Source organism: Peromyscus maniculatus, chromosome 8, assembly GCF_049852395.1.
Source record: "Peromyscus maniculatus bairdii isolate BWxNUB_F1_BW_parent chromosome 8, HU_Pman_BW_mat_3.1, whole genome shotgun sequence".
Taxonomy (NCBI): domain Eukaryota; kingdom Metazoa; phylum Chordata; class Mammalia; order Rodentia; family Cricetidae; genus Peromyscus; species Peromyscus maniculatus.
The window spans coordinates 86384333-86409400 of NC_134859.1; the positions used below are offsets into that span (position 1 = coordinate 86384333).

General features: G+C 44.5%; 2 protein-coding genes across 2 annotated transcripts; both read right to left on the reverse strand.

Annotated features, from left to right (window-relative positions):
* Nucleotides 1-1383: 1383 nt before the first annotated feature.
* Nucleotides 1384-7628, reverse strand: Krt12 (keratin 12). The gene is made up of 8 exons (XM_042283457.2): nt 7089-7628; nt 6161-6243; nt 4947-5103; nt 3861-4022; nt 3644-3769; nt 3286-3506; nt 2072-2142; nt 1384-1481 (listed from the first exon to the last, which is right to left on the reverse strand). Exons 1-8 carry the CDS (start codon nt 7626-7628, stop codon nt 1384-1386), a joined length of 1458 nt encoding a protein of 485 aa, XP_042139391.2.
* A 5497-nt stretch (nt 7629-13125) lies between these two features.
* Krt20 (keratin 20) lies at nt 13126-22112 on the reverse strand. The gene is made up of 8 exons (XM_006971799.4): nt 21536-22112; nt 19189-19271; nt 16995-17151; nt 16518-16679; nt 16203-16328; nt 15218-15441; nt 14494-14531; nt 13126-13727 (listed from the first exon to the last, which is right to left on the reverse strand). Exons 1-8 carry the CDS (start codon nt 21944-21946, stop codon nt 13630-13632), a joined length of 1299 nt encoding a protein of 432 aa, XP_006971861.2. The 5' UTR covers nt 21947-22112; the 3' UTR covers nt 13126-13629.
* Between the last annotated feature and the right edge of the window lie 2956 nt (nt 22113-25068).

A 25068-nucleotide genomic window follows, 5' to 3' on the forward strand; every position in this document is an offset into this window, starting at 1 on the left:
GCCAGACACATGACCCCAGCGTTGTGAGCCAGACACATGACCCCAGCGTTGTGAGCCTGAGAAATCCCTGGCCAGCCCGCTCAGCTCAGTGAGAGAGCCGGTCTCAAGGGGGAGAGTGATAGAGGGAGGAGCCCCATGTTCCACTCTGGCCTGCACATGCATGGCTGAGGATGTGTGCACCTGCAAGGCCATGGGCTTGCACTATACATGTGGAGACCGAGGCGTGCAGAGAGAAGCTACCCAAGATTAAGTAACAGAGCTAGGATTTGAACCCAGTCTGTGTCTGGAGTCCTGGGTCTTCCTCACTGAATCCCACTCTTGTTCCCTTTCAGGGGCTGTGGATTTGGCAGCCTACACCAAACCGCTGTCTACTCTGGTTTAGACTTTGGGTGTCTTAGGTCTCAACACAGAACCTGACTTCTGTCATTGCTTTTGGGTCTGACTCATGCTCATAAAGCCCCACCCTAGACCTCACCACTCCCAGATAGGAGGAAGGAGCACAAGGCCAGGGAGGTCTCCACCCTTAGCTCTTGTCACATCTATGTGCTCTGTGCCTTTCGCTCTCCACTGCCTGGTGGATTTCTGAATGAAACATTTAGTTGCCCCTACATAACTTGATCCCCTTTTCCCCCATGCATCCTTGGAATTCCTGTGAGCCCTCTGCCAAGGTGTCACCATGCCTCGTAGATGTCTACCTCTGCCCTCAGACAAGGACCAGGTCTTGTTTACCACTGATTCTCCTATCTTCCATTCTATAGGAACCCACTGAGTGTATGGAATTAAGTGTATAGCACTCACTGACTGTATGAAATAAGGCCCCAGAAAACAAATCGAGCCACAGTCCTCTTCCACAGTGGAAAATGTAACATTTCATCAACCTCGATGACGGGCTGGCACATAGAGGCCAGCCCCTTAAAATAATCTTAATCTCCAGCCTCATTTTTTTTTGTCTGAGTGCTTATGTACTTTATTATCAAGATCTTAAAAGCTTGTGTCTATGCCCTTGGCACTATTACTGTAATCAAGGAGGCACACACTTCTCTTCATTGCCATTAGTCAGTCTTTAATCAAAGTTAGCTCTGTTAAAACAATACCACTCCATCAAAGCTCTTGCATTAAACAGATGATCCAGGTGACCAGGAAAAAAAAAAGAAACAAAAAACAAACCTAGTAGAAAGACTTCTTCAGGCCCAGAAAGATGTAAGGTGATTTGGGTTTATAATGAAGATCAGCACAGCCCCAGGGACTTGTTTCAGACATGCTAACAAGACTGGACATGAACAGAGAATCCAAAGAAGAGGAAAGAGACCAAAACAGATACTGAATTAACACAGCAGGTGGAAGCAATCACGTCAGCTGTCACTTTCGCCTTCCCAAGGAGCTTTACATTGCTTCTTCAAGTTCTTGAACTTGAGATGAGACCACTTCACCATTCACGATCTCCTGCACAACTGTCTTGATTTTTCGAGTTTTACTTGGGTCTAAAGGTAAAAAAACAAAACAGAAAAAGGGGGTAATGATTACTGCTAACCAATTATCAACCCAGAGTTTATTCTTCAACCTAAGCTTTTCGTCAAATTTAGACTTTTGGAAGTGACTTCCATCCCAAACCAAATGAGTTTTCTTCAGTGGAAATGAAATTCATCCAATACTGTCTTGTGTGCAAATCAAAATAATCTCTCCTTCCATCTCTGTGTTCCCCTCTTCCTTTCTTTTTCTTTCAGTTCAGGGTCTTGCTAAGTAGCTCAAGCTGCCCTGGAACTCACTATCCTCTTTTTTCAGCTTTCTAAGGGATGGGATGGCAGGCACCACCAGGCTTGGAGCATTTTAAAGCATTTCGGAAGTGTGTGTGATGCTCACTGCACCTAGAGTAGGATTCCCCTCCCTTAGCCTGCCGAGAGTTTTAATACACTGCACACTGCTCACTTTGCTTCAGGAGAGACACTATGTGTCCCCTGCTCAGAACAGAAATATACCATAAGTTATTTATGCTCAACACTTAATGAGATCTTATAGTTTAGTCATTAATGATGGGATTCTGACCTATTTTTAATGATTCTTCTCTCCATACCTTTAGAAGAATCAACCGATGGTGTCTGAGATTTGGAGACAGCAAGGGATAAGCTTTCATCAAATCCAGTGCTGTAAAGAAAACAGAGGCTGGGCTCATGTGGTTGCTGGGTCAGGAGAATCTACTGTTTGAGTTTAAACATTAGTGATATCTACACAACTACAACGAGAGAGAGAGAAAGAGAGAGAGAGAGAGAGAGAGAGAGAGAGAGAGAGAGAGAGAGAGAGAGAGAGAGAGAGAGATGCTATTACAGATTTCTTGGCTGAATGATGCACCATTAGGGTAACCCATTGGGTCAATAGACATTTGTTTCTAAACCACCTGTGATGGGTTCTGAGGGGATGCAGCCTGGTCTTAGAAATCACCTTTTTTAATTTATGGTTTGGAGTAGCTCTTCCTCTCCTGCTATTGTTTATCACAGGCTTGCTACCATGGGATGGAGGTGGTCCAGATGGCTACTATTGATATGTCATCAGGTAATCAGAGGGATCTTCTGGAACATGTAAATGTTCATTTACAATGAGTCTTTGATCACTGTAGCATTTTATTAATTAGTATCAAGTCATATAATGGCTAGATACATTTTGTATAGTATTTATTAAATTCTAGGCTTGTGTTTTCTAGATTCGTTGTTTTATCCTTCTTCCTCCTCTTTAAAAGAAATCTTTATGTGTGTGTGTGTGTGTGTGCATGTGTGTATGTGTTGTGTGTGTGTGTGTGTGTGTGTTGTGTATTTGAGTGTATGTTCATGTGTGTAAGTGTAAGGATGTGTTTGCAACTTCATACATGGATGCCGGAATCACCTTAGGTTGGTCCTGGACTACAGCTTGTCTGAGACACACTGGGCCTCAAACTTCTGGGGATATGCCTGTTTCTACCTTCCATCTTCAGTAGGAGAGATGAGATAGAGACTTAGGTGGGTTGGGGGTTCTGGACTCAGTCCTTCACATTTGCAAGCTCTTTACCCTCTGAGCTACTCGCCAGCCCACCTCCTCTTCCTGGAGACTGTCTTCCTATGTAGATGTAGCTCAGGTTGGTCTGTACCTTGGGCTTCACGGCCTCAGCCTTCTGCGTGCTGAGATTACTGGCAAGATTTGTTCTTTGTTTAATCCACTACAGACCTCTCTTCCCATAGTCGAAGAAACAGTCTGCATCAGGAGTCTACTGCCTATCAGCCCCTGAGATATTTTCAACCTCACTGTCTGTCTGCTCACCTTTGGCCGTCCCCATCCAGCAGCCGGCGGTAGGTCTCAATCTCCATCTCTAGGCGGGCCTTGACGCCCAGCAGTCGCTGGTGGTCGGCGTTCTGGCGCTCTGCATCTGCGCGCAACTGTTGAAGTTGCTCCTCCAGGCTGCCTATCAGCTGCTGCACCTGAGATAGCTGGCAGCAGTAACCACCCTCCGTTTCAGCCAGTGAGTTTTCCAGAGACTTTTTCTGCAAATGGGAGAGAGACAGAAGAGTGTGGGGGTCTGAAAGCAAGAGGGCAGTCCACGGTCCAGCATACGGTGGGTGCAACATCATCGTCTTTGGAAGCTAAAGGATGCAGTGTCTCGCTCCGCATATTGCCCTACCATGGCGAGCTGGGACTGGAGTTCAATCTCCAGGTTCTGCACCATGCGCCTCAGGTCCGTGATCTCGCTCTTGCTGGACTGAAGCTGCTCCGTGTTGCTGCTGATCTCTTTCCTGAGCTCTCCGCTCTGCAACAGCCAAGTGGGTGGATGGATGAGCTCTGTGCGGACTCAAGGGACTTTCTGGGAATGCACCAAACCTCTGTCTTGGTGGTGTTACCTTTTCAAGGAACCAGGCCTCTGCATCTTTCCGATTTTGGTCAGCCATGACTTCATACTGGGCCCTCATTTCGTTGAGGACCTTGGTGAGGTCCACTCCCGGAGCCGCATCCATTTCTACATTGACCTCACCTGGACCACCTGTCTGGAAACTTTGCATTTCCTAGGGACAGCAATGGAGAGAGAAGGATGTAGAAGTTCACGTGACTAGTGGAGCCCCCAGGTGCTTTTGCCTTCTCGGGTCTCTTCATCCATGGTAATAATAAAATTATATTTTTGACTGAGTTGATATAAAAGCAAAACATTAATGCAAGACATCATCACATTTTTTTTTATCTTGAAAACCCATTTTTCTTCTGATTAAGAAAAACAAACAAAACCCAAGATATTTTCACAGGTTTCTGGAATGACCAGGGGGTCCCATGTTCTGTGCCAGGGTTGCTGGCTCTGCGTCTAGAACATCTACTTCCTATACTTTACGAAAGGGAAGGGGCCTGGTGTGCAGGTTGCTCCAGCAATTGCTGCAGAGCTAGGGCTGCAAGCGGTACCTGGGCTCATCTGCTGTCTCACACCACAGTCACTGAGACTCCATCAGAAACTGCCTTAGACGCCCATCGCCAGCATCCCTTCCTCCTTCCCGTGCCCCAGCCTCTGATGTACAAATCAGAGTTCCATATGATGCCTTATACTGGTTATAGTTCTCTAGCATATGTGGCACACATATTATCTGCAGAGTTTTGTTTTAGTGTTTAAAATACCCCATACTTAAAATATACTTAACGAAGATACTGGAAATTTCTGCCATTACTTAATAATGGGAACAATAAAATCAGAATACTCTTTGCCACCCTGAGTCTATAACCTATTAAACCTTAACAAAGAGTACCATAACACATGCACACACAGAGGGGAGAGAAGTTGGGGTGGGGTGGGGGTTGGGGGTACACATGTAAGAACCCCAGAACTAATAGTCATATAACACAGAGATAACATAGTCTCTAGCTTTGTTAATTCAAAATAGTAATTTTTGGATCTGAGATTAAAAAAAGAAAAAAGAAAAAAAGAAAAAAGTAAAGCTATTTCTGACCTCCTCGTGGTTCTTCTTCATGTAGGCCAGCTCCTCAGTCAGGTTCTCTGTCTGCGCCTCCAGGTCAGCTCTGGCCAGGGTCAGCTCATCCAACACCCTGCGCAGCCCATTGATGTCGGCCTCCACGGTCTGGTGCAGGGCCAGCTCATTCTCATACCTGAAAACCAAGTGCCAACAGTTTAGGAAGTCAACATTAACACAGCATTGTGATGGGGCCCTGGCCATCTTCAGGGCTATTTGTGTATGGATCTGTACAGGGAGAGCCAGACACAGTGGTGCATGTCTCTAATCCCAGTACTTGGGAAGTGGAGGCAGGAGGACCATGATTTCAAGGTTATTCTCAGCTACTTAGTGAGTTCTAGACCAGCCTGAGATGCATGAGACCCTGAAAAAAAAAAGGGGGGGGGGAGGAAAAACAGTGCTTTAAAAGTATTTGATGCAATTTTTGATTTTGTGACTTTTCTCCTGTGTGTGTTTATAATTGCTTCCTGCTCATCTGGAGAGAAGAGACGACAAATGAAGAAATAATGAGGCAATAACTCTCTACCAACAGTGACTCTGGCACCCCAGGGGGAAGGCTCCTTGTGGTTTGACTTTCTAAAGGTAGCCTAAAACTAGTTGGTGGTAAGCTAATAGTCACTCTTTTTTTCTTCCTTGTGAGTAGTTTTAAACCTTGATACTTCATTAGTAACTTTTACTGGGTCTTCACAGGTTCAGGACTATCGCCATTACAACTGCCTGTGGGGACATTTTATAATACGAAAAGGAAATTAGTTTGTATTCCCTCTGTATAGGAGGGCGGGGTATGGGAAAGGAGCTGGGATATAAAAATAAACGCACAGTTAAGCTTTCCATTGTATGTGTCATCAGGGAAACAATCGCACCGCTTAACCCCTTGGCAAAAAATATTATTAATTCATTTTGATACATTGACAATTCAGGTTTAAACATAGGTACAATTATCATGTTGAATTATGAGTCATTGCAAAGAGATGATCCGTAGCTCCAGGTGGAGGCAACTTACACTTTAGAGCTGTATAAGGTGAACTGTTTGACTTTCAGTGCTTTTAAAAATGCCACGTGGATTTAAGGGATCACTGAAGGTGTGGGGCATGCGGACTTGAGGACCACCGACTCCTTTGCCACCAGTGGAGGCAGGAAGTGGGGGAGTGGGATGAGGAATGAGTTATCTGTCATCGGTGTACCAGACTCACTTCATCCTGAAGTCCTCGGCAGCCAGCCTTGCATTGTCAATCTGCAAGATGATCTGGGCATTCCCAACGCTGGCAGAAATGATCTGGAAGAATAGAGGGAGACGCATGAAAACGGAGTCCTAAAGTGCCGGCAGTTCCCAAATGCCATTTTGGACATTAAGAGTAAATGGTGATGCTAAATACTTTTCTTACTCAGTGCAAACTCTTTATTTTAAATCACATTCCTTTCAGCTTTTCAAGTAGTAAGTTTCTCTATGGTTTCTCACGCATCCTTAGTTTTGATGGCTCTTCCCGTCCCACCCCTACCTCTCCCTCCATCTCCACCTCATCCTTGTTTAAAGCTTTCCACGCCAGCATTCCACCTCTACCTTCATATCATGGATGCTTTACACGTCCCCCTTAAGCTCCTCCTCCCCACCATGGCTCCTCTTTTGCTTTCTACCTCTACAGACACTCACTTCCACTCAAACATAGAAATCTAAACATCCCAATCTAGGATCCACATCTGAAAGAGAGCAGATAGCCTTTGCCTTTCTGGGCTCGGGTTGCCTCACTCAGTACAGTGCTCTCCAGTTCCATTTTCCTAAGGCAAAGCCTGTGGATGTAGCTCAACCAGAGAACACTTGGTCACATGTCTTAGCTCCCCAATAAAACAAAACAGATAAGAAAGCAAAAATCCCCCAAGAGTTTAAGACAGCTTTATTTTAAAAGCAAATGTATTGATAAAATAATGTCGAAAAGTTAAGAAATGTACAATAATGTACTGTGGAAGTCCAGCCATTTTATGACGAACAGAGCTGCCCTTCTTGAGAGGAGAAAATTCTCTAAATACAATCTAGTTAGGAAAAAAAAATCTAAGTTAAGGGAATTTATTATTATAAAATATCTTAATATTTTTAAAAAAGGTTTCTTAAGCCTTTCCCCTTACCTTATTCTTTAATTCTTCAATCAGTGGGTAATATTTACTGTAATCACTCTGGGGCCCAGAGTCTCCAGTCCTTCGGGTTTCATACCACTCTCGAATTTTGTGTTCCAGTTCCGCATTAGCCTCCTCTAGAGCGCGAACCTTACCGAGGTAGGAAGCTAGTCTATCGTTCAGATTTTGCATTGTTTCTTTTTCAGAACCGGAAAGAAGCCCTCCATCACTGTCAGAGAGGACACACAGAGAGCCACCACCCGAGCTTCCCCCTATTCCCATGCCCATCCCTCCCAAGCCACCTCCCAGAGGTCCACCACAGGCGGCGCCAAGCCCTGCAAAGGAGGCGGTAGAGCCGCCGCTAAAGCCAGAACCAGAGCCAAACATGGAAGCAGCAGAAATGAGCCCCCCACAACCAACTCCAAAGCCAGAGGCCAGTCCCCCATAGCAGCTTGCAGCACTAGAGGCAGATGCACCCCAAGGTCTGCCTGCCACCCCATTCTGTGAGGAGGACCTCCTGGACAGTCCAGAGGTGCGGACTGAAAGCGACATGGTGTTGCTGGAGAGGGAGCTTGGCAAGGCGGTGACCCCAGAGAGGAAGTGGTGTTGGTATACCAGAAGGGTCATGCCTTTATAGGCTGTGAGGTGGGTGTTGCAGTTAAAGAGTTCACTCTCCGCATTCCAACTAGGATGCTCACCCCCACCCCAGCTGGCCAGCTCAGCGGGCATGTGATTTATCCATCATGAAAATTCACTGATATAGCTATAATTGAATGATCATTTCCAGTAGATGTCTGTCACGCAAGTTAGAAGGCTGGGTGGGGCAGTTAGACTGTCTCAAGGAATCTGTCACCTTCAGCTGTCTCCTTGCTTTTTTCTCAGCACTGCCCGAGTCTTCCAGACACTGGGGAACATAACAGATGGAGTGCTAAGGAATTCTCCCCTCCTCTTCCCTGTCTAGTTCCTTTGGAAACACAATTTAACCCAGCAATCATGCCTGTAGTTCTTTCTGTAGAAACAGTTTCAGAGGCGGATGAGGAGTGCATTAGTGGAAGGTGGAAACAAATACATTTTCTGGGTAGATACTAGAATTTTAGTTTTCAAGATTCTAGAAACAGTTGCTGTTAGGAGGCTTCACGGTTCTTGCTTTTCTGACTTTGGAAAGCAGAACAGTAACACGTGGGAAAGTGCTGTTGGAAGCTGAACGTTAGAGTTATGTAAGAATTGTTCTTAGTAAACCACGGCACGGGGGCTTTAGGCTGCATGTTCACTGCTATCCCTTCAACAGCATGACCCATGGGAATTCTGTAATAAACCTGTTGACTGGAAGGATCACCTAGGTCTTTTCACCATTACCAATATGCACAAAGAAAAAAACACTGTCTAAAATATGAAATGATTAAAATTCTATGCTTCAGAAGGCAGCGAGTCATTTCAGTTGGTTGCTCTGATGAAGAGGTGTGCATTTTTGCAGTGTAGAACAACCCACGGAAGGCTGCCTTATTAAATTTTTGTGAAAAATTTTTGGGGTGTACAACCATAAGAATTCTATCCAGGAGATGGAGAGGTGGCTCAGTGCTTAAGAACACTTGCTATTCTTCCAGAGGACCTGGGTTCAATTCCCCCACACCCACATGGCTGCTCACATCTAAATCCAGCTCCAGGGGATCCAATACTTGCTGTTTCAGTGGGCACCAGCAATCATGTGGACATACCCACCTGTAGATACACACAACTAGACATTACTAAAACTAATAAAAATAATTTTTTAACTTGGTGTCTTTATTTTCTAAAAATTAACATTCCTATTATATTTTCTTCTTTGATAATAATTTTTGCCTCTGAAATAGACACGGCTTATATATGGGGCATGAAAACAATATTCTGATGGGAAGTGTGTTAACTTGAAAGGTGGTCTTGGAGAGAAAATGTCGATGCCTGGAGGAAACCTGTTAGTGTAATTCCAGGGCATGGAGAGTTCTTCCGTAATTTGAGTTTTGGGCATTTCAGTTGGGTGAGAAAGGGAAGGAATTTTTCTTTTACCTTGAGATGGTGGTCCAAGTATCTATATTCCTCATTGTAAAATAATTCTATTCTTGAACTTCAAAAATAACTGTCTGCCTCTCTCTCTCTAGAGAGAGAATATAAGAACTGTTCTGATATAAACAAGATATAGGTGTAGATGACTATATTTTATACATTTTGAACATAATTGGTATTATTTTTTAATTAAGATTACATAACTAGCCAGGCGGTGGTGGCACATGTCTTTAATCCCAGAACTTGGAAGGCAGAGGCAGGTGGATCTCTGTGAGTTCAAGGCTAGCCTGGTCTACAGAACGATATCCAGGACAGGCATCAAAATTACACAGAGAAACCCTGTCTCAAAAAATGAAAAAAAAAAAAAGATTACATAATTAGTTGGTATTACTATTTAATTAAGATTACATAACTAAGCCGGGCGGTGGTGGCGCACGCCTTTAATCCCAGCACTCGGGAGGCAGAGCCAGGTGGATCGCTGTGAGTTCGAGGCCAGCCTGGGCTACCAAGTGAGTCCCAGGAAAGGCGCAAAGCTACACAGAGAAACCCTGTCTTGAAAAACCAAGAAAAAAAAAAAAAAAGAAAAAAAAAAAAAATTACATAACTAACAACCATCCCATACCTGGTCCACTTGCTCAAAGTCTAACAAAATCAGCATTCAAGGTGTATTGGATTGATTTTTCTCTTGATAAGTCAAATGCCGAGTCATGATGTGTATTACAGATTTAGGAAAGTATTGACATAGAGACAAGCAACAGGATTCAAGAGTGTTAACGGACTCCAGCCCAGTATATGGAGGGTGGAGGTGCCACCGTCATCCTAATGATAACATTTGCACGTGCCCAGAAGGCTCTGGTGCACAGCTGCTCCAAACAGAGCCTTTAATGGCAGCTCTGCCTTTCCTGGGAGCCCTGACCCCAGAGAACACTTCTTTCTCTGACCTTTATGTCATCAGAGTTGGCCTTGAGGTCAATACTTGCTTTACAGTGATAGAGTGCAGATCTGAAGCCTAGGTTCTTTCTCATTCAGCATCCATAGCCACCTAAAGATCCAGATAGTATTTGCCATTATCCAGACTCCCTAGAGGGGAAGTCTTAAATCTGGAGTCATACCAAGCCAGAGTTGGAGCTGCCCATTGGGGGCTTAGGGGCAGATGGCAGAGGGTCAAGGCTGAGCTTCATGGCAGTCCTCCATAAGGAATACTCAGGATCAAATAGACTGAGACTTACCTTTTCAAACCACTTTCCCAGGGTCAGGAATGCTGAACCCGTGGTGACATTCAATGACAACTCTCCTTTACCTTGTTAAATAAGGAACACAGATGAGAGACACACTCTCCTTCCAACCTATATGCAGTCACAAAGAACAAGCAGGGCTTCTAAGCATGAAATTTGCAGAAATTATCCATTTACTGTAAACGTGGGAAGGACCAGCAATCTCAGGCAGACAAGGTTTGATGAGAGAATCTGCAACCCACTAGCGTCATTTGTTGGGAGAATGCAAAGTTGTGAATTGGGAATGTCAAGAACTGCAGCCCCAGATGGAGGCCTTTTACCAAGACTTCCTCCAAGCTATGGAAATTCTGCCAATGTATAGACAAACGTGTCTTTAGTTTGAACCCTATTTATCTGGCTTCATGTCCTGACATATTATAAAGCATAAGTGAGTTGACATTGTGGTTAACTATTACTCACAAGCAACACTCTCCCAAAGCTGAGGGCCTCCATTTTACCCCTATAGAAATAAAACAGCAGCTGCTTTCTGCTTACAGAGTCAAAGGATATGCACCCAAACCAAAATCACCACTTAGCAGTAATGAGCCCACAATAGCATGATATGAATAATATGTATTTTTGAACTTGGAGTCAATTTTGTGGTAAAATGTATGCCTTACATCCTTAATGCTTATATGTATATTTTAAATAGTTTTGCTCCATATCCACACATTAAGCTTTCATAATACATGTGTGTTCTACATGTATGTTTCTACATGTGTGTTCTCCTGAACTATAGGCTTCTTAAGGAGAGATCACATGTCTAACTGATGTTTTATCCTGAGTCCCAGACTACTGTCTGGCTAAAAACCTTCACATTATACCCAGAGTTGTTCTGCTTGAAAGAACTTATTTGTAATTTGTCCAAACGTGTCAGGGAAAATGCACTGTCTTGGCTTTCTGGAATGCTTGACTAAACCTTATTCTGAACTCAAGAAAAGAGGAAAACTTCGGAAGTTGTGAAGAGCCACATTTCTTCTTCAACAGCTGTTCTTGAAGGCAGGATGCTGTGTTCGCCAGCCCCCTCCCCCATGGCATGGTCTGTTAGCTTAGTTAGTTGGAGATTGGTACTAGTCATCAGCCTCCATTATTGAGGTTTTAGAGGTGAATGTAATTGTCTTTGACAGCCGTATAGATGGATAAAGAGGTGGAGACGTTTTAAGCAAGAGCAATCCTGGGCTTGTTTATGAAGTGATTGCATGAGTTGAGGCATGAGGAGAAAGGACTAGAGTTAACAAGAATTAGGGTTCCACTGGGTGTGGTGGCCAATGTGCCTATTAACAGCACTTGAGAGGATGAGGCAGGAGGATCATAGGTTGGAGATCAGCCTGAGATACATAGGAAGAGAGAGAGAGAGAGAGAGAGAGAGAGAGAGAGAGAGAGAGAGAGAGAGAGAGAGAGGTGTACAGCATCTGCCTAGCATGTATAAGACCATGGATTTAATTCCCAGCACTGCAAAAATGTGTGTGTATAATATTATATAAAAAACACATAAATATGTATCACATAGCTTCCACTTTTGCATAACCTAGGGAATATTCAACATGGGGAAAATTATGTGTTGTTTTATAAATCTTTAGATTTTTATTAAGCACATGCTCCCCATCTTCATGGTGGCCTGGTCAGTTAGTTCCTGATCTCTGCTTATGCTCTTTATGCTTGAATTCACCTTCCACAAATTAGACTCGACACTTTCTCCAACTCACTGCTCATTTTCACTGTGACACCTCTTACTGTGCATCACACTTTAAAATCCCATGAGGAAGGGACAAATCTGGGGTTGCTTGTGTTTTATATTGTGCTTCTGGGCTAGGGCTGAACATGAATCCCAAGGGATGTGAATGAGGCTGAGTTCTGTTCCCCAGAGCTCAATTGTTCTGGGAAGCAAGGGAGGATTCCAGAGGTGCAGTGAGGTGGGGAGAGGAGCTGATATAGGGATCTTTTAGTGACTTCAGAGGACAGAAAACAAATGCTTGCAGGGGAATCGATACAGTGAAAATCAGCAGCCAGTGTTTATGCTAGAGCTGTTATTGGGGGATGTAGTTAGGTATCTGAGACTGACCTCTAACAAGTAAGGAAGAGGACAGAGGTCTGCAGGGGGTGCCACTGGGCCTGATGTTAGTTCTGACATCGGATACTGTGCCATCCTGTGTTTCAGAGTGGCCAGCTTCCTCTGGGCTGTGTACCCATTGCGGGACTGCGCTGTTCGGTTCTAAGCCTGTACACAAAGTGCAAGCAGACACAGAGACGAACGCTTACTTCTCTTTCACATAGAAATTACTAGCAGAACTGGAAGGAGGAACTGACCATCTGGTTCTACGTGTATGTGTGTGAGATCTCCCTTTATAAAAATACAAACAAAACAAAGATAGACCAAAAAAGAAAAAAAAAAAAGAGGAAGGAAAAAATTCTTCATTTCGTTACACCATAAAGGACAATTCTGGAGCATCTGCTCCCCCCTGCCCCGCCCCCCAATTGTTATATTTTAGTCTCTGGTATTTGTCTGTTAAAGTTTCAGACCACTCTGCACATGTTACCAAGGTGGACTTCTTCAGCGAGTGGTTGTGTCTCATGAAAGCAGTTCCCCAAAAAACCGTGAGAGACACTTCGTACTCCAGGTCCACCAAATAAAGCCGGGCTCAATGAGTTCAGCAGTTTATTATGAAAAGAGGACACAGTCTACCTTCAGTCCAGTTATGCTTTTAACTCACTCCCATTTTAATCGCCGGGTGCCTTGTTCTTATTCTGTTCAGCATTTGGGATTGGAAATTCTTTTAGCTTATTCAAAGAACTAAGTAGAGTGACGAGAGGCAGCAGAGACTATAGGGGAAGGCAAAGACCTGCTTAAGGGAAACACAATCCAGTGAGATTAGCTGGGAAGTTGCCTTCATGGGAACCCATGGGCTCCTTACAGGGGTTTTAGCAATTCAGAAACAAGAACAAGAAAACCCAAACAGAGAGAGGCTTATTTGCCATTTGCTAGACCTCCGCCAATGAGAGCTTTGGTGTAAGTGAACGAGACTGTGAGGAATGTGCCTGGTATTGACGATGGCTTCGATAGTACTGTCTGGGTTCAATCTTGCAAGCGCTTTACAGTTCAGAGCGAGAACATTTATATTTAATTACAGAGATTGATAAATAGACTCCCCATCCCACCGGAATCACTACACAGTGCTGATGGTTCTCTGATGGCCAGTTTCTTTCATTTTCAGCTGGAGCAGCCTCCCCTTGGCAGCTGGTTATACACTTTCCTCCACCTCCTTGATTTCAGAGGACACGACCTTGCCGTCCACCACTTCCTGCACGATGGTCTTAATCTTCCTGGTTTTCTGAGTATCTGTGTGTATATTAAACATCAGAGGTTGATACAGGCCCATGGCTGCCCTGTTATATCTCTCAACTTTCAGTTATTGCTGTTTTCATTTATTTCCTTTTCCTAGAAAAAGAAGAAGGCCATGAACCTCTTCTTTTTCTTATATAATCTTAAGTTGGTTTTATTTTTAAAAAGCTCAGACAATGTATCACTCTCCCCAAATTTATCAATCCCTCACCTTCTCACCTCAGATAGAAATAGACAATCTTGAATGACAGCCACATTTCAGTTGTTCATTTCCTTTCCAGGATCACTATCTTAGCAACAGGCTAAGAAAATTGCGTTGTCACAGGGAGTGTGCCAAGATCCCCACTGGGATGGATTCTGTATATTATGTACAAGCTTTTTAGAATGCTGGTGTCTTGGGAGCTGGTGAGATAGCTCATCTGATAAAATGCTTGCTAAAAAAGTATGGGTATCTGAGTTCTGGTGCGGAAACCTATTTTTTTTTTTTTTAAAGCAAGCTGGCTGTGGTGGTAAGCATAAAGTTGTCCTCTGACCTCCATATGTGCAGTGTGGCATGGGCGCGCTCACATGCATGCATGCATGCACACACACATTAAATAAATAAATGAACAAATAAAAATAAACAAATAAGTAAGTAAGTAGAAACCTGGTTCTTAATTGTGCTTTTGAGGACGCTCCGCCTTTTACCTTTCCTCAGCCGCAGACAGTTCAAGAGAGCTGCTGAGATTTCAGCATTATGGAGTAAGCTCCCAAGACCACTTACCCTTTGCTTCCAAAGTGCTCAGGTGGTACTCCTTAGTTCTGTGTTGTTGTTTTCAAAGGAAAGCGAAGAAACAGAAAGAAAGTGTTATTTCCGTGTCAGAGCCGGGGCGCTTCCCTCCTCATCCTTTTGTTTTTCAAAGTCTGGGTTGATGTGAGGTTAAACGTTATTTTCCTATTTCTGTCCCTCAGACCACGCTTACTCCACTCTGGAGTGTTCTACTTTTTAGCTTGGGAAACACATGGTGTCAAAACCAACCCACTTAGCATCTACTGGAACCATCTGTAGTTCCAGGAGAATACAGTTGGGATGGAAGTTCAAATCTGTGTTCTCCTGATGAGCTTGGATTTACATTTGCAGGCAGCTGCTCCAGTTCTGCTGATTTACAAACTGGCTCCCACGGGCCTTTGCGGCTTGTGGTTTAATTCATGAGCAATCAAAGAGCATTTTCAAAAGGTTATCACGCATCCAATTACACATTCAACATTCACATTCAACATAAGAATTAATACAAGTGCCATTGCTATCACTCACAGAACCATCTTCCGACTCAGGTCTGCCCCAAGACCTTGTTCAAAGGCTATTGATAGTTGGGGTGCTTTATACTATTTGGTGTATTTTCATCTTGTTGTTGTGTGTAAAATAGCCTTTGTGTTGGGGATTGCCTTGACAAGGACAGTGAAAGAGAATTGCAAACAGACACGGACAGGCATCCTAAGGTTCTTACGTTGTTACATCTTCTCCTTCCAGAAGGCGGCGGTAGGTGGCGATCTCCTGCTCAAGCCGGGTCTTTATGTCCAGAAGGATGTTGTGCTCCTGGTTCTGGCGTTCGGCATCACTCCGGATCTGCATCAGTTGGGCCTCCAGGGAGCTCAACATTCCCTGGATGGCTGCCAACTGGCTGGCGTAACGAGCCTTGGTGTCCTCCAGGGTGCGCTCCAGAGACTCTTTCTAGGAGAGCAAGACAAAGAGGGTGTTTCTTATTTGCTGACTTGAAGTGAGCAGCGCAATTTGTTGTACCTCTGGGGAAGAATTTTTGCAGCCTTTGAGCACCCATTTTTCTAGCTCTTTTGTTCTTCCCATCTAGACAGACCCAGCCAGCCAGCTCTGCCTGTCATCTCTCGGATTTTTGTTTAGTTTAGTTGGAGCTTTGTGTCTAGTGTTCGCTCGGTGCCTCATTATCAACATTTGCTTCCTTGCCCTGGGAGAAGGTCATGTTGATAACTTTTTTTTTTCTTTTCTTTCTGAGAATCAACTCTAATAGTTGCCCCACAGCTCAGCTATTTCTCTCTTCTTTCCATCACACTGACATGACCCAGACTAGTCTGTCCCTTTAGCCCTGACCCAGGAAGTAGGATGTCATAGAGTCATCTTGGGAGCGTTGTTGACATAACTTGCTGTGGGCTGATGTTTGCTTGGCCTGCAATGTCTCTTCTCTTTTCCTAACTTAAAGCTCATCTTTGATCTAAGATCTAGGGTAAGTGTGATGTCCCCCGTGGAATGTTCAAGATCTACTCTTTCATCTGCATATGTACAGCTTCTTGCCTTGGCTTCTTTCTGTGGTGTAGTTACTGTTAACCGTTGGACCTGTTTCCTCGTTGGCTCTGCCAGGGGAGAGGTTACTTCTTACAGGGGTCTGTGCTTTCGGAGTTGTGAACATGGGCCTTCGTCAGCACAGACATGGCTGAGCAGGGGAGGCCAGAGGTGCTCACCATGCTGAGGTGGGACTGGAGCTCTATCTCCAGGTTCTGGTAGGTGCGTCTCAGCTCCGTGACTTGAACCTCGGTTCCTTTCAGCTCCTGGGTGTTCACAGTGACTTGTTGCTGCAGAGCCTCGCTCTAAAATTCCAAGAATGAAGAGAAATGAGCAAAGAAAGAGAGGAAGGAAGAGAGGAAGGAAGGCAAGAAGAGGAGAGGGAAGAAGAATGGAGAGAAGAAAGACAGGAGGATGGAAAAAGAGAAAGGAAACATCGGCTCTCTCCTGTAGAATGGAACTGCACTGCACATCTGCTCACACTCTAGAATTACCTGTCTCTCAAACTGTTCTTTGGCTTCTTGAAGGTTCTTCTGGGCCAAGACTTCATATTTCTGCCTCATCTCATTCATGATCTCTCCCAGGTTCAGGCCTGGAGCAGCATCCACCTCTACATTGACATTGTTACCCAGCTGCCGGCGAAGGACGTCAACTTCCTATGAGAGTGAGATTCTGAGTGAGTTTAGCGTGAAACATATTCTCGGGTCAGGCTGGGAGGACAAGATATAACACACATCTTGTGACTTCTTTCGTTGGGCGTGAATAAAGATGAGAGGAAAACAGAAGACGTCTTCCTGTGCTCTGGGCACTGCAAAGAAGTTGGGGTGACTGTCATGATTGACAGTCATCATCATCACTGTCAGCAGCACCACCACCACCATTGCCTCTTCCTGTTTCTCCTCCTCTCGTCTTTGTCATTTTACTATGGGAGCTCCCTCACCGTTCCCCAACCATTCCCACCTATTTCTCACCTCCTGATGCTCTTTCTTGAGGAGGGCCAGGTCTTTGCTCAGCTCTTCAATCTGAAGTTCCAAGTCTGTCTTTTGAAGGGTCAGATCATCAAAGACCTTCCCCAGGCCTTGGAGATCAGCTTCTACAGTGATGCGCATCCCCCTCTCCGTCTCAAACCTGGGGAGGAATTAAGACGCAAATCTAACAGCCCTCCTAAAGCCATTATAGAAGAGATGATTTAATGCATTGAGATAGATCAGCCTCCTGTACTTTATAACAATTCCCTTCACATATTTGTGAAAAATGAATGAGAACCTGGGGACCAGATCATTTGCTCTGTACCATAATCTGTCACTGGGGCTGGAGAGATGGCTCAGTGGTTAAGAGCACTTTGCAGAGGACCTTGGTTCAATTCCCAGCACCCACATGGTGGTTCATAACCATTTTTAACTCCAGTTCCAGGGCATATGATGGCTCCTTCTGGTCTTTGTGGGCACCAGGCACACACATGCAGGCAAATGCTCATTCACATAAGACTCTGTATATCTATATCTAACTTCTGTTCACTTGTGGTCTGAAGTAACTTTTGAAAAGTTTATAAATTCAGGGGCTAGGCATATAGCTGGGTGGTAGAATGTTTGCATATAAGATCCCAGGCTTGATCCCCATCATGATAAAACAACAGGAAACAAAGCTAAAACCCCAACCAAACCAACAACAATAAAAAAAGCAAAAAAAAAAAAAAAAACCCAAACAACTGCCCCCAAACACTGCAGAAACTAACAACCCAAACATAAATTTTACAGAGTGAACTTATTTTGATCATTTTTGTTAAACAGATGCATACACTATGAGTCATCTCAGTCATTTCTTTTCCTCTGCAACCTTGTAGCAGAGACACAAATTAAACACACCAAAGCCAACCAAGGGATAACACAGAAGAACAGCTGCTGACCAAGCGGACCTGGGGTTCACGAATCTAACTGCCTTGCCTTCAGATCTGCCTTTTGATTTCTTTCTTTTTCATCTCTTTCAGCATCAAAACCCGGTCCTTCTAAACTGCAGGGCTGTGGGTGTGGACACACCCTGCAGCCTGGAGCCAGGGAGCCCTACTGGTCAGCAGTTCAGAGGGAGCCTCATAATGTGAGTGTGCACAAGATGGTGAACAGAATTGGAAGTGTATTAATCATAGGTTGGCTCCATTTCTTTGGTTGGCTGGATGAAAGGGGAACACTGAGAGGTACAGGAGTCATCCAGGGAATCTGGCTGTGATGTGGGAGCCACATGTCTCCATGCCATGGGATGATTCTTTGGCGGGTCACCCAGTGGAGACATGTGACTCTCACATCACAGAAGGACATTTGTGCAGACATGGAGTTCTCGGTTGCTTTGTTACTGCTCTGAATGACAGAATTAGGTTTAGTGAGTGAAAAGGCAGAAGCCAGGTTACTAAGAAAGAATATTTTAGGAACCAGAGCTGACAAACCAGAACAATAGCAGTTACCGAGAGGTGTTCAGAAACAACAGAGGGTAAACAAATTCTAGCATTTTGGGAGAGTGATGCCTGTCCCCAAGTGCCGGGCAGGGTCACACAGCTTTTAACAGCCCTTAAGCTCCACGATTCTGTTCTAATGTAATACAAGTTTCTTGTCTCACAATAATATGCTCATCTTAGTGTGATGAAAAGCTACTAGATGGAATTATTTTTCAGGACCTGTGAGTTGGTTCAGCAGGCAAAGACACTCGCTGTCCACCTGACATCTGGAGTTCTGTCCCTGGAACCCATGTGATGGAAGGAGAGAGCTGCAAATTTCCTCTGACCTCCACACGTGTGCTGTGACTTCCCCCGTTTCCCTCCCTCTCCCTCCCCTACCCCTTTCCCTCTCTTCCCACTCTCTCTATCCCCTCCCCGTTCTCACATACACATATACATACTAAATAAATGAGAAAAAGAGCTACTAAAAGGATTTCTTTTTCAGATAAATTTACCATGGTGCTGGGTGTGGTGGCAGACATCTGTAATTCTGAGTAAGGAGGATGCTGGCTTTGGGGTTCATTTGTACCACATAGCAAGGACCTATCTCAAAAACAAAAAACAAAACAACCAACCAACCAACCAACCAGCCAACACACACACACACACACACACACACACACACACACACACACACACACACACCCGCCCCTATTTTTACTGTGATTTAGAGAACTTACTTCAATCTGAAGTCCTCTGCAGCCAGTTTAGCATTGTCAATTTGCAGGACGCATCGGGCATTTTGTATTTTAGCATCTTTAATCTGGAAAACATAGAGAGAGAAAGAATGGCATTTTCATCAGGAGTTTAAAATGGTTTTACTTGTCCTCAGAGACAACTGTAATTCCATCAAAGGTGATGTCCATTTCAGGAACGTCCATGTGAGGATAAGTGGGGGGATGATGACACAGACATTAATGTACTAGTGTTAAACAGGACTCTTGGTCTGGCCCGTTTTCTTGTGATTGTACAACATGGAAGTTGAAATCATCCCCACCACTGAACCTTAGTAAGTGCCTTGTCTGTGGCGCTGTGCGGACCTGGAACATTGCTGTTAGCCAGCCCTTCTCACCTGGCCAGCTCCCATTCCTTCACCTCTCAGCTCAGACACCATGACTTCAAGGGGCCCTCAAGGTTATCCTCCAGTTCTAGTAGTGGGTGTGGCCCTGTTTCTGATGCTCTGCACAGCCTTCCTGCCTTGACCTCTCTGAGTGATAGTTGCCTCTCTGTCCAGGCCTGGTTCCACCCAAAGCACTTTATGTTTGACATATTCCTTTACGTGTGATGCTCAGTTCCCAGCTAGTGTCTATGGAATAGTGGCTGAGTGAGAAGTGGCTGAATGAGAAGTGGTAGGCGTTAGGTACTAAGACAGAAGCATGGAAGCGCGCTCTCTCTCTCTCTCTCTCTCTCTCTCTCTCTCTCTCTCTCTCTCTCTCTCTCTCTGTGTTCATATGTATAGGTGCATGCATGTGGAGTCTTGCATGTCTTTCCTTAGGTGCTGTCCACATTTTTTGGGGGAGGGGCAGGGTCTCTCATTGTCCTGGAACTCAACAAGTAGGTGCGGCTGACTGTTCAGCAAGCCCCAAGGATCTGCTTGTCTCCACTTCTCCACCATTGAGATTATAAGCACATGCCATCATTCTCCATTTTTTTAAAACCTGGGTTCTGGAGGCTGAACTCAGGTTCTTGTGCTTGCCAGGCTAGCACTGTGTTCTTTAAGATGCATGTAGATTGGAAGTCTACATCTAGAAGGCATTAGCTATTCCTGGAGAGCGGTCCCTTAAGAGGCTTCCAGCTAGTAGGTGCTAGTGGCTGCTCCTAGGTATTGTGGATAATCCCAAGTCAATTCAGAAGCACCAACCTTGAGAGACGCGCTGGGGAACAACCGGTTTATTTGGAATGTGTTTTAGTGAAAGCCTGAAGGAAGGCCCTATTGAGGGTGATGTCATCTCCTTAGCCTTGTGAGCTGAGAGTTTCTGTGAAGCTTGAATGACTGATGCCTATAATACAACTCAAGAAAAGAGGCCCACTGGGGAGCCGACGGCCTTTGCTCTAAAGGGGCAATAATTTTAAATATAAGCAAAACAGCCAAGGACACTTTGCTTGATTAGATAAGAATGCTGAAGCAAAGCAAAAGGTGATTGCTGTGCCTGATGTCTTCAGTCAGGAGCAAAGTCTGAGAGAGAGAGTTGAGAGAGAGAGAGAGAGAGAGAGAGAGAGAGAGAGAGAGAGAGAGAGAGAGAACCCCACCTATCTCGGATGACACAGGAACAGATTGTGATATGACTGCAATAAATTTGAATTGGGGCAATAGAACATTTTATTATTGCAGAAGTGCTTTATACAATGCTTGATGATGGTTAGCAGATAATTAAACAGGACATTTAAAAAAATCCAGCTATCAGAACTGTGCATGGTGGCTAATCCCAGTGCTGAGGAGGAAGAGGCAGGAGAAGGGTGAGGTCCAGACTAGCCTAGGATACATAGTGAAATCTTGGTATCAAAAATCGTCCCTTTCATCCACCCAACCACCTGTCATCTACCCATGTATCAGTCAATACAGATGCCATTAATATTTGTATTCTGTCTCCCCTCTGAACCCTTTTTATTATTTATAACCTTAGTAGGATGATACTTGAATTATAACACTTGTAAAAATGAAAAGAGAAAAATCTCTTTAAATTGATTTGAGTCTTCAAAGTTCGTGAAGACTAGTGGGAAACTCACATAAAAACCCTTGAAGTTCTTTTAAAAATAAGATTATTCTCCATGAAGACCTGATATTGTAAGCTATGACAAAGACACAGACTGTAATTTTGGATGATAAAATTAAATTGAAGTTTTAGAAAAAGTGTGGGGTGAACTCGTTTTGTTCACACTAACACCACATGATAAAATACATTTTTTCAGTTATGAATTTCAACCTAATCTGCTTCACGTGTTTGAATTGACCTAGCACCCACCCATCCCTCCTGATCTACTATGCAACTAAACGGTAGGGTAGGAAACACAGGCCCCACGACTCACCTGATTCTGCAGCTCTTTGATTTGGGTGTAGTAGGGACCGTAGTCCTTGATGGTGCTAGGTGCATTGGTTTCATACCACCGCTTGATCTGGGCTTCAAGTGCGAAGTTGGATTGCTCCAGGGACCGCACTTTCTCTAGGTAGCTGGCCAACCGGTCATTGAGGTTCTGCATTGCTAGTTTCTCATTGCCAGCAAACAGATCCCCTCCGCTGGAGAGATCACTCCCATAGCTCGTTACAGATTTGGAGACGGAGATGCGAGTGCCGTGGCCTCCGGCCCCTCCATAGACGCTGGGTGCAGCCCCCAGGCGCTGCACGCTCGTCTTCCTATACAGGGAGCCACTCATGCTGAGGGCAGGGCCTGGTGAGGAGGAACTCAGGCTTCTGTGAAGACTTCGACGACTGAAATCCATCTGGGATTCTGGGAGGCAGCACCTGGAGCCTGGAGTTGGAGCACACAGCCTGTCTGTCTGGTGGAGCTGTGGAGCTGTGGAGCTGACCTTTTATAGAGTTCAGGAGAGACTCCTCCTCTGCTGCCAAGTCACTTCAGGAATGACACAGTCCACTTTTGGGCCTCCCCCTCTTTAGTAGAGCAATATGTTCCATCCCGTTCCAGAAAATGACCACCAGAGGCACTTCTTAAGGGCTTTCCTGGGGTGGGGTGGGGGTGATTTCTTTTTAATAAACAGAGGTAACAAAAAGAATGAGGAAGGGGTGCTCTTTCAGCTCTTGCACCTGCCCTGGCAGGTTCTTTTTTCAATCCCCGTACACAAATAAAGACTATTTGCAATCTATATGAATAATTCAGGCACTGAACAAGACAGCTGTGGGGACACAATGGCAAGTCACACTGGTGAGAACAGACAATGACTTGTTCGATTGATGAATTGCTTTTCAGAGCCTCTGTTTTACTCCCCTCCTCTTTTGCTTTTAAGTTTATCCTTGTCTAGAACTTATATTTTTAGTCTATTGAAATATCTTGTATGAGGCTGGGTGTGCTGGTGAGCACCTGTAATTCCAGCCTTTGGGAAGCAGAGGCAGGAGGATCACTGCAAGTCTGACACCAGCCTGGTTTAAGTTAGGAGGCCTTGGCTAGCCCAGAGCTGTGTAAAAAGCCCTCTCTCAAAGCACGTGAGCACGCATGCCCAGAGTTTGGGAACTGAATATGCAAATGAGCATAGGTGGGTGATGGGTCAGTTGATTTTGGAATTCAAAAATATTTTGAATTGTATTTTTAGGAAATTTCATATTTGTATACAATGTATCTTGATAATATCTACCCTGACTTCACTCTCCAACTGCCCTCAGGAGCCCCCCAACACATCTTTCATCTAATTTCATGCCCCCCTTTTAAAATAACGTATGAGTCTAATTAGTACTTCCTGTGTGCTTATGGGTGTACTGAGATGTGGGCACCCTATCAGTGAGCATACCTCCAAAGAAAATCCAATCCTCTTCTTGGCTCCCAGCAGCCTCCAGGAGCCGGGAACTCCTAGGCCAGGGCTGGAGCCCTGAGAGGCCCTCCTGAGTGTTTTCTTTTTCCTATCTTAAAAAACAAACAAACAAACAAACAAACAAACTCTATTATGAAAGCCTTGCAATTACTAGTACTTTTTTAAATACTAGTGTCTAATGGTTGAAAATGCTTTTGAAAATTTAAATTACTGAGAAACCAGTTTTTATATCTGGTATGTTGCATGCAGGAGCCTGTCTCCCCTGTCTGAGGCCAGCTAGACACCACCAGGCCATGCTTCCTGCTTCTCCCTTCCTGACGCTGTCGGAGCTGCCTCCCAGGATCCCTGAGGGATTCCAGCTGCAGAGCTTGCTCCTCCTTGCTGCTTTACTGCACTGGAGCAAAGTGGTTCCCTGAGAGGTTGCAGACAGCCACAGTGACCCACACCTAAGGTCCCCGAGGCCGCTGATACAAGAGGGCAGCAATTATGAATCTTGACCACTCAGTCTATTGATTTGTTTGAACAGAACATTCCTTCCAGAGCCCGAATCTGCTTCTGCGCAGGAGGATTTGCTGTGTCCTCCATGTACACATGTGGGCACCTTCTCACCAGCCGGGAACTGACAGGGAGCGCTCACTGAGTGCTGAGGAATGAGTTTCCTCAGAGATCGATCCCTTTTTATTCACACTCCCGACGGAACGTATCTCCTCCTTTGACACAACCAATTCCCATCTCAACATTTACTTGACTGGAGATTCGAATATGATTAAAAGCAAGCAAGCACATGTACACGCACAAAAGGAAACCCATTTGGAATCTGCTTATGTTTCTTTTCCAAATAACGTTCTTCTAAAATAGAATAAGATTGTATTGTTTCTGCCTTTTAGATAACATACCTTCCTGTTACAAATTGGTTATAGTTTATCTCAGTTACAAGTTTTATAAAGTAAAAGTGATACAAAATTAAAATCTGACCAAGTTAGCCCTGCTTTAGGAACTGAATGGAATATATATATATATATATATATATATATATATATATATATATATATATATGGTATATGCCATATATATTATATGGTATATGGTAGTTCGTCTATTGCTACCTATTCATATGTCCATCAGCTAATCTTCCCCAAGTATTCACCATGAATGGCTGGACATACAACAAGCAGCTTTTGGTGTTTGTTACGATCCTAAATCAATTTATTAGTAGATGTCACAGCTGAAATTTGCAGTTAGTAAGCTTTTAGAGACACAGACTGCATGCATGCACCAACGTGCCTGTGTGTTGGTGTGTGTGTGTGTGTTGTGTAAATAAATGTAGTTTTTGATGTTGATTAATGGGGTAGAGAGAAAGTTGTTTGATTAAAGCTATTGGACAATTACATCATTAAAATTGTACAAAATGTGAGGTGAGTCTCCACTGAGTTTTACACATTAGAACACATACTGAAGCTGTTTAAAAGCACCACTTAGATCCATGGTTAGTGCTAAGAGTGGGTCTGAGGTGTCCTCCCAGGGCTCCTGTGTTGAAGGCTTGGTCTCTGTCTGAGGTGCTACTGGGAGATGGTGGTACCTTTAGAAGGTGGGATGTAGTGGAAGGAAGGTGTGCCACCAGGGGTATGTTTTTGAAGGGGATGTTCAGACCTTGCTCTTTCTGTCTCTCTTGGCTTCCTGGCTGCCATGCTGAGAACGGGGCTTCTAACAGGCACCTGCCATGATGCACCACGTTACTGCGGGCCCAAACCACTGGAGCCAGCTGACTTTGGACAAAAACCTCTGAAATCATGAACTAAGACAAACAGTTTCTCTGAGTCGTTTACCTCAGATGTTGGTCCAGAAGCAGAAGGCTGATTAACACAGCTTTGTAACAGGAAGGGGTGTAAACATAGTTGTCAAACATCGTAATTTGTATTCTCTTCTTTAGCACAATTCTTACTTGTGGTTGGACCCAGTTATATTTAAGTCAGAGTTAAAAAAAAAATCCCATAGCCGGGCGGTGGTGGCGCACGCCTTTAATCCCAGCACTCAGGAGGCAGAGGCAGGCAGCTCTCTGTGAGTTCGAGGCCAGCCTGGAC

Excerpts from the sequence above, each read along its gene's own strand:
- Krt20 (XM_006971799.4), bottom strand. The coding sequence starts at position 21,946 with ATGGATTTCAGTCGTCGAAGTCTTCACAGAAGCCTGAGTTCCTCCTCA. Across the intron at positions 19,272-21,535 it reads TCAAAGAGCTGCAGAATCAG|ATTAAAGATGCTAAAATACA; the intron begins GTGAGTCGTGGG and ends TATGTTTTCCAG. Across the intron at positions 15,442-16,202 it reads TCCAGTCCCACCTCAGCATG|AAAGAGTCTCTGGAGCGCAC; the intron begins GTGAGCACCTCT and ends TTGCTCTCCTAG.
- Krt12 (XM_042283457.2), bottom strand. The coding sequence starts at position 7,628 with ATGTCGCTTTCAGTCCGCACCTCTGGACTGTCCAGGAGGTCCTCCTCA. Across the intron at positions 4,023-4,946 it reads TGAAGAAGAACCACGAGGAG|GAAATGCAAAGTTTCCAGAC; the intron begins GTCAGAAATAGC and ends TGCTGTCCCTAG. Across the intron at positions 2,143-3,285 it reads CTGGATGGGGACGGCCAAAG|CACTGGATTTGATGAAAGCT; the intron begins GTGAGCAGACAG and ends TTTTCTTTACAG.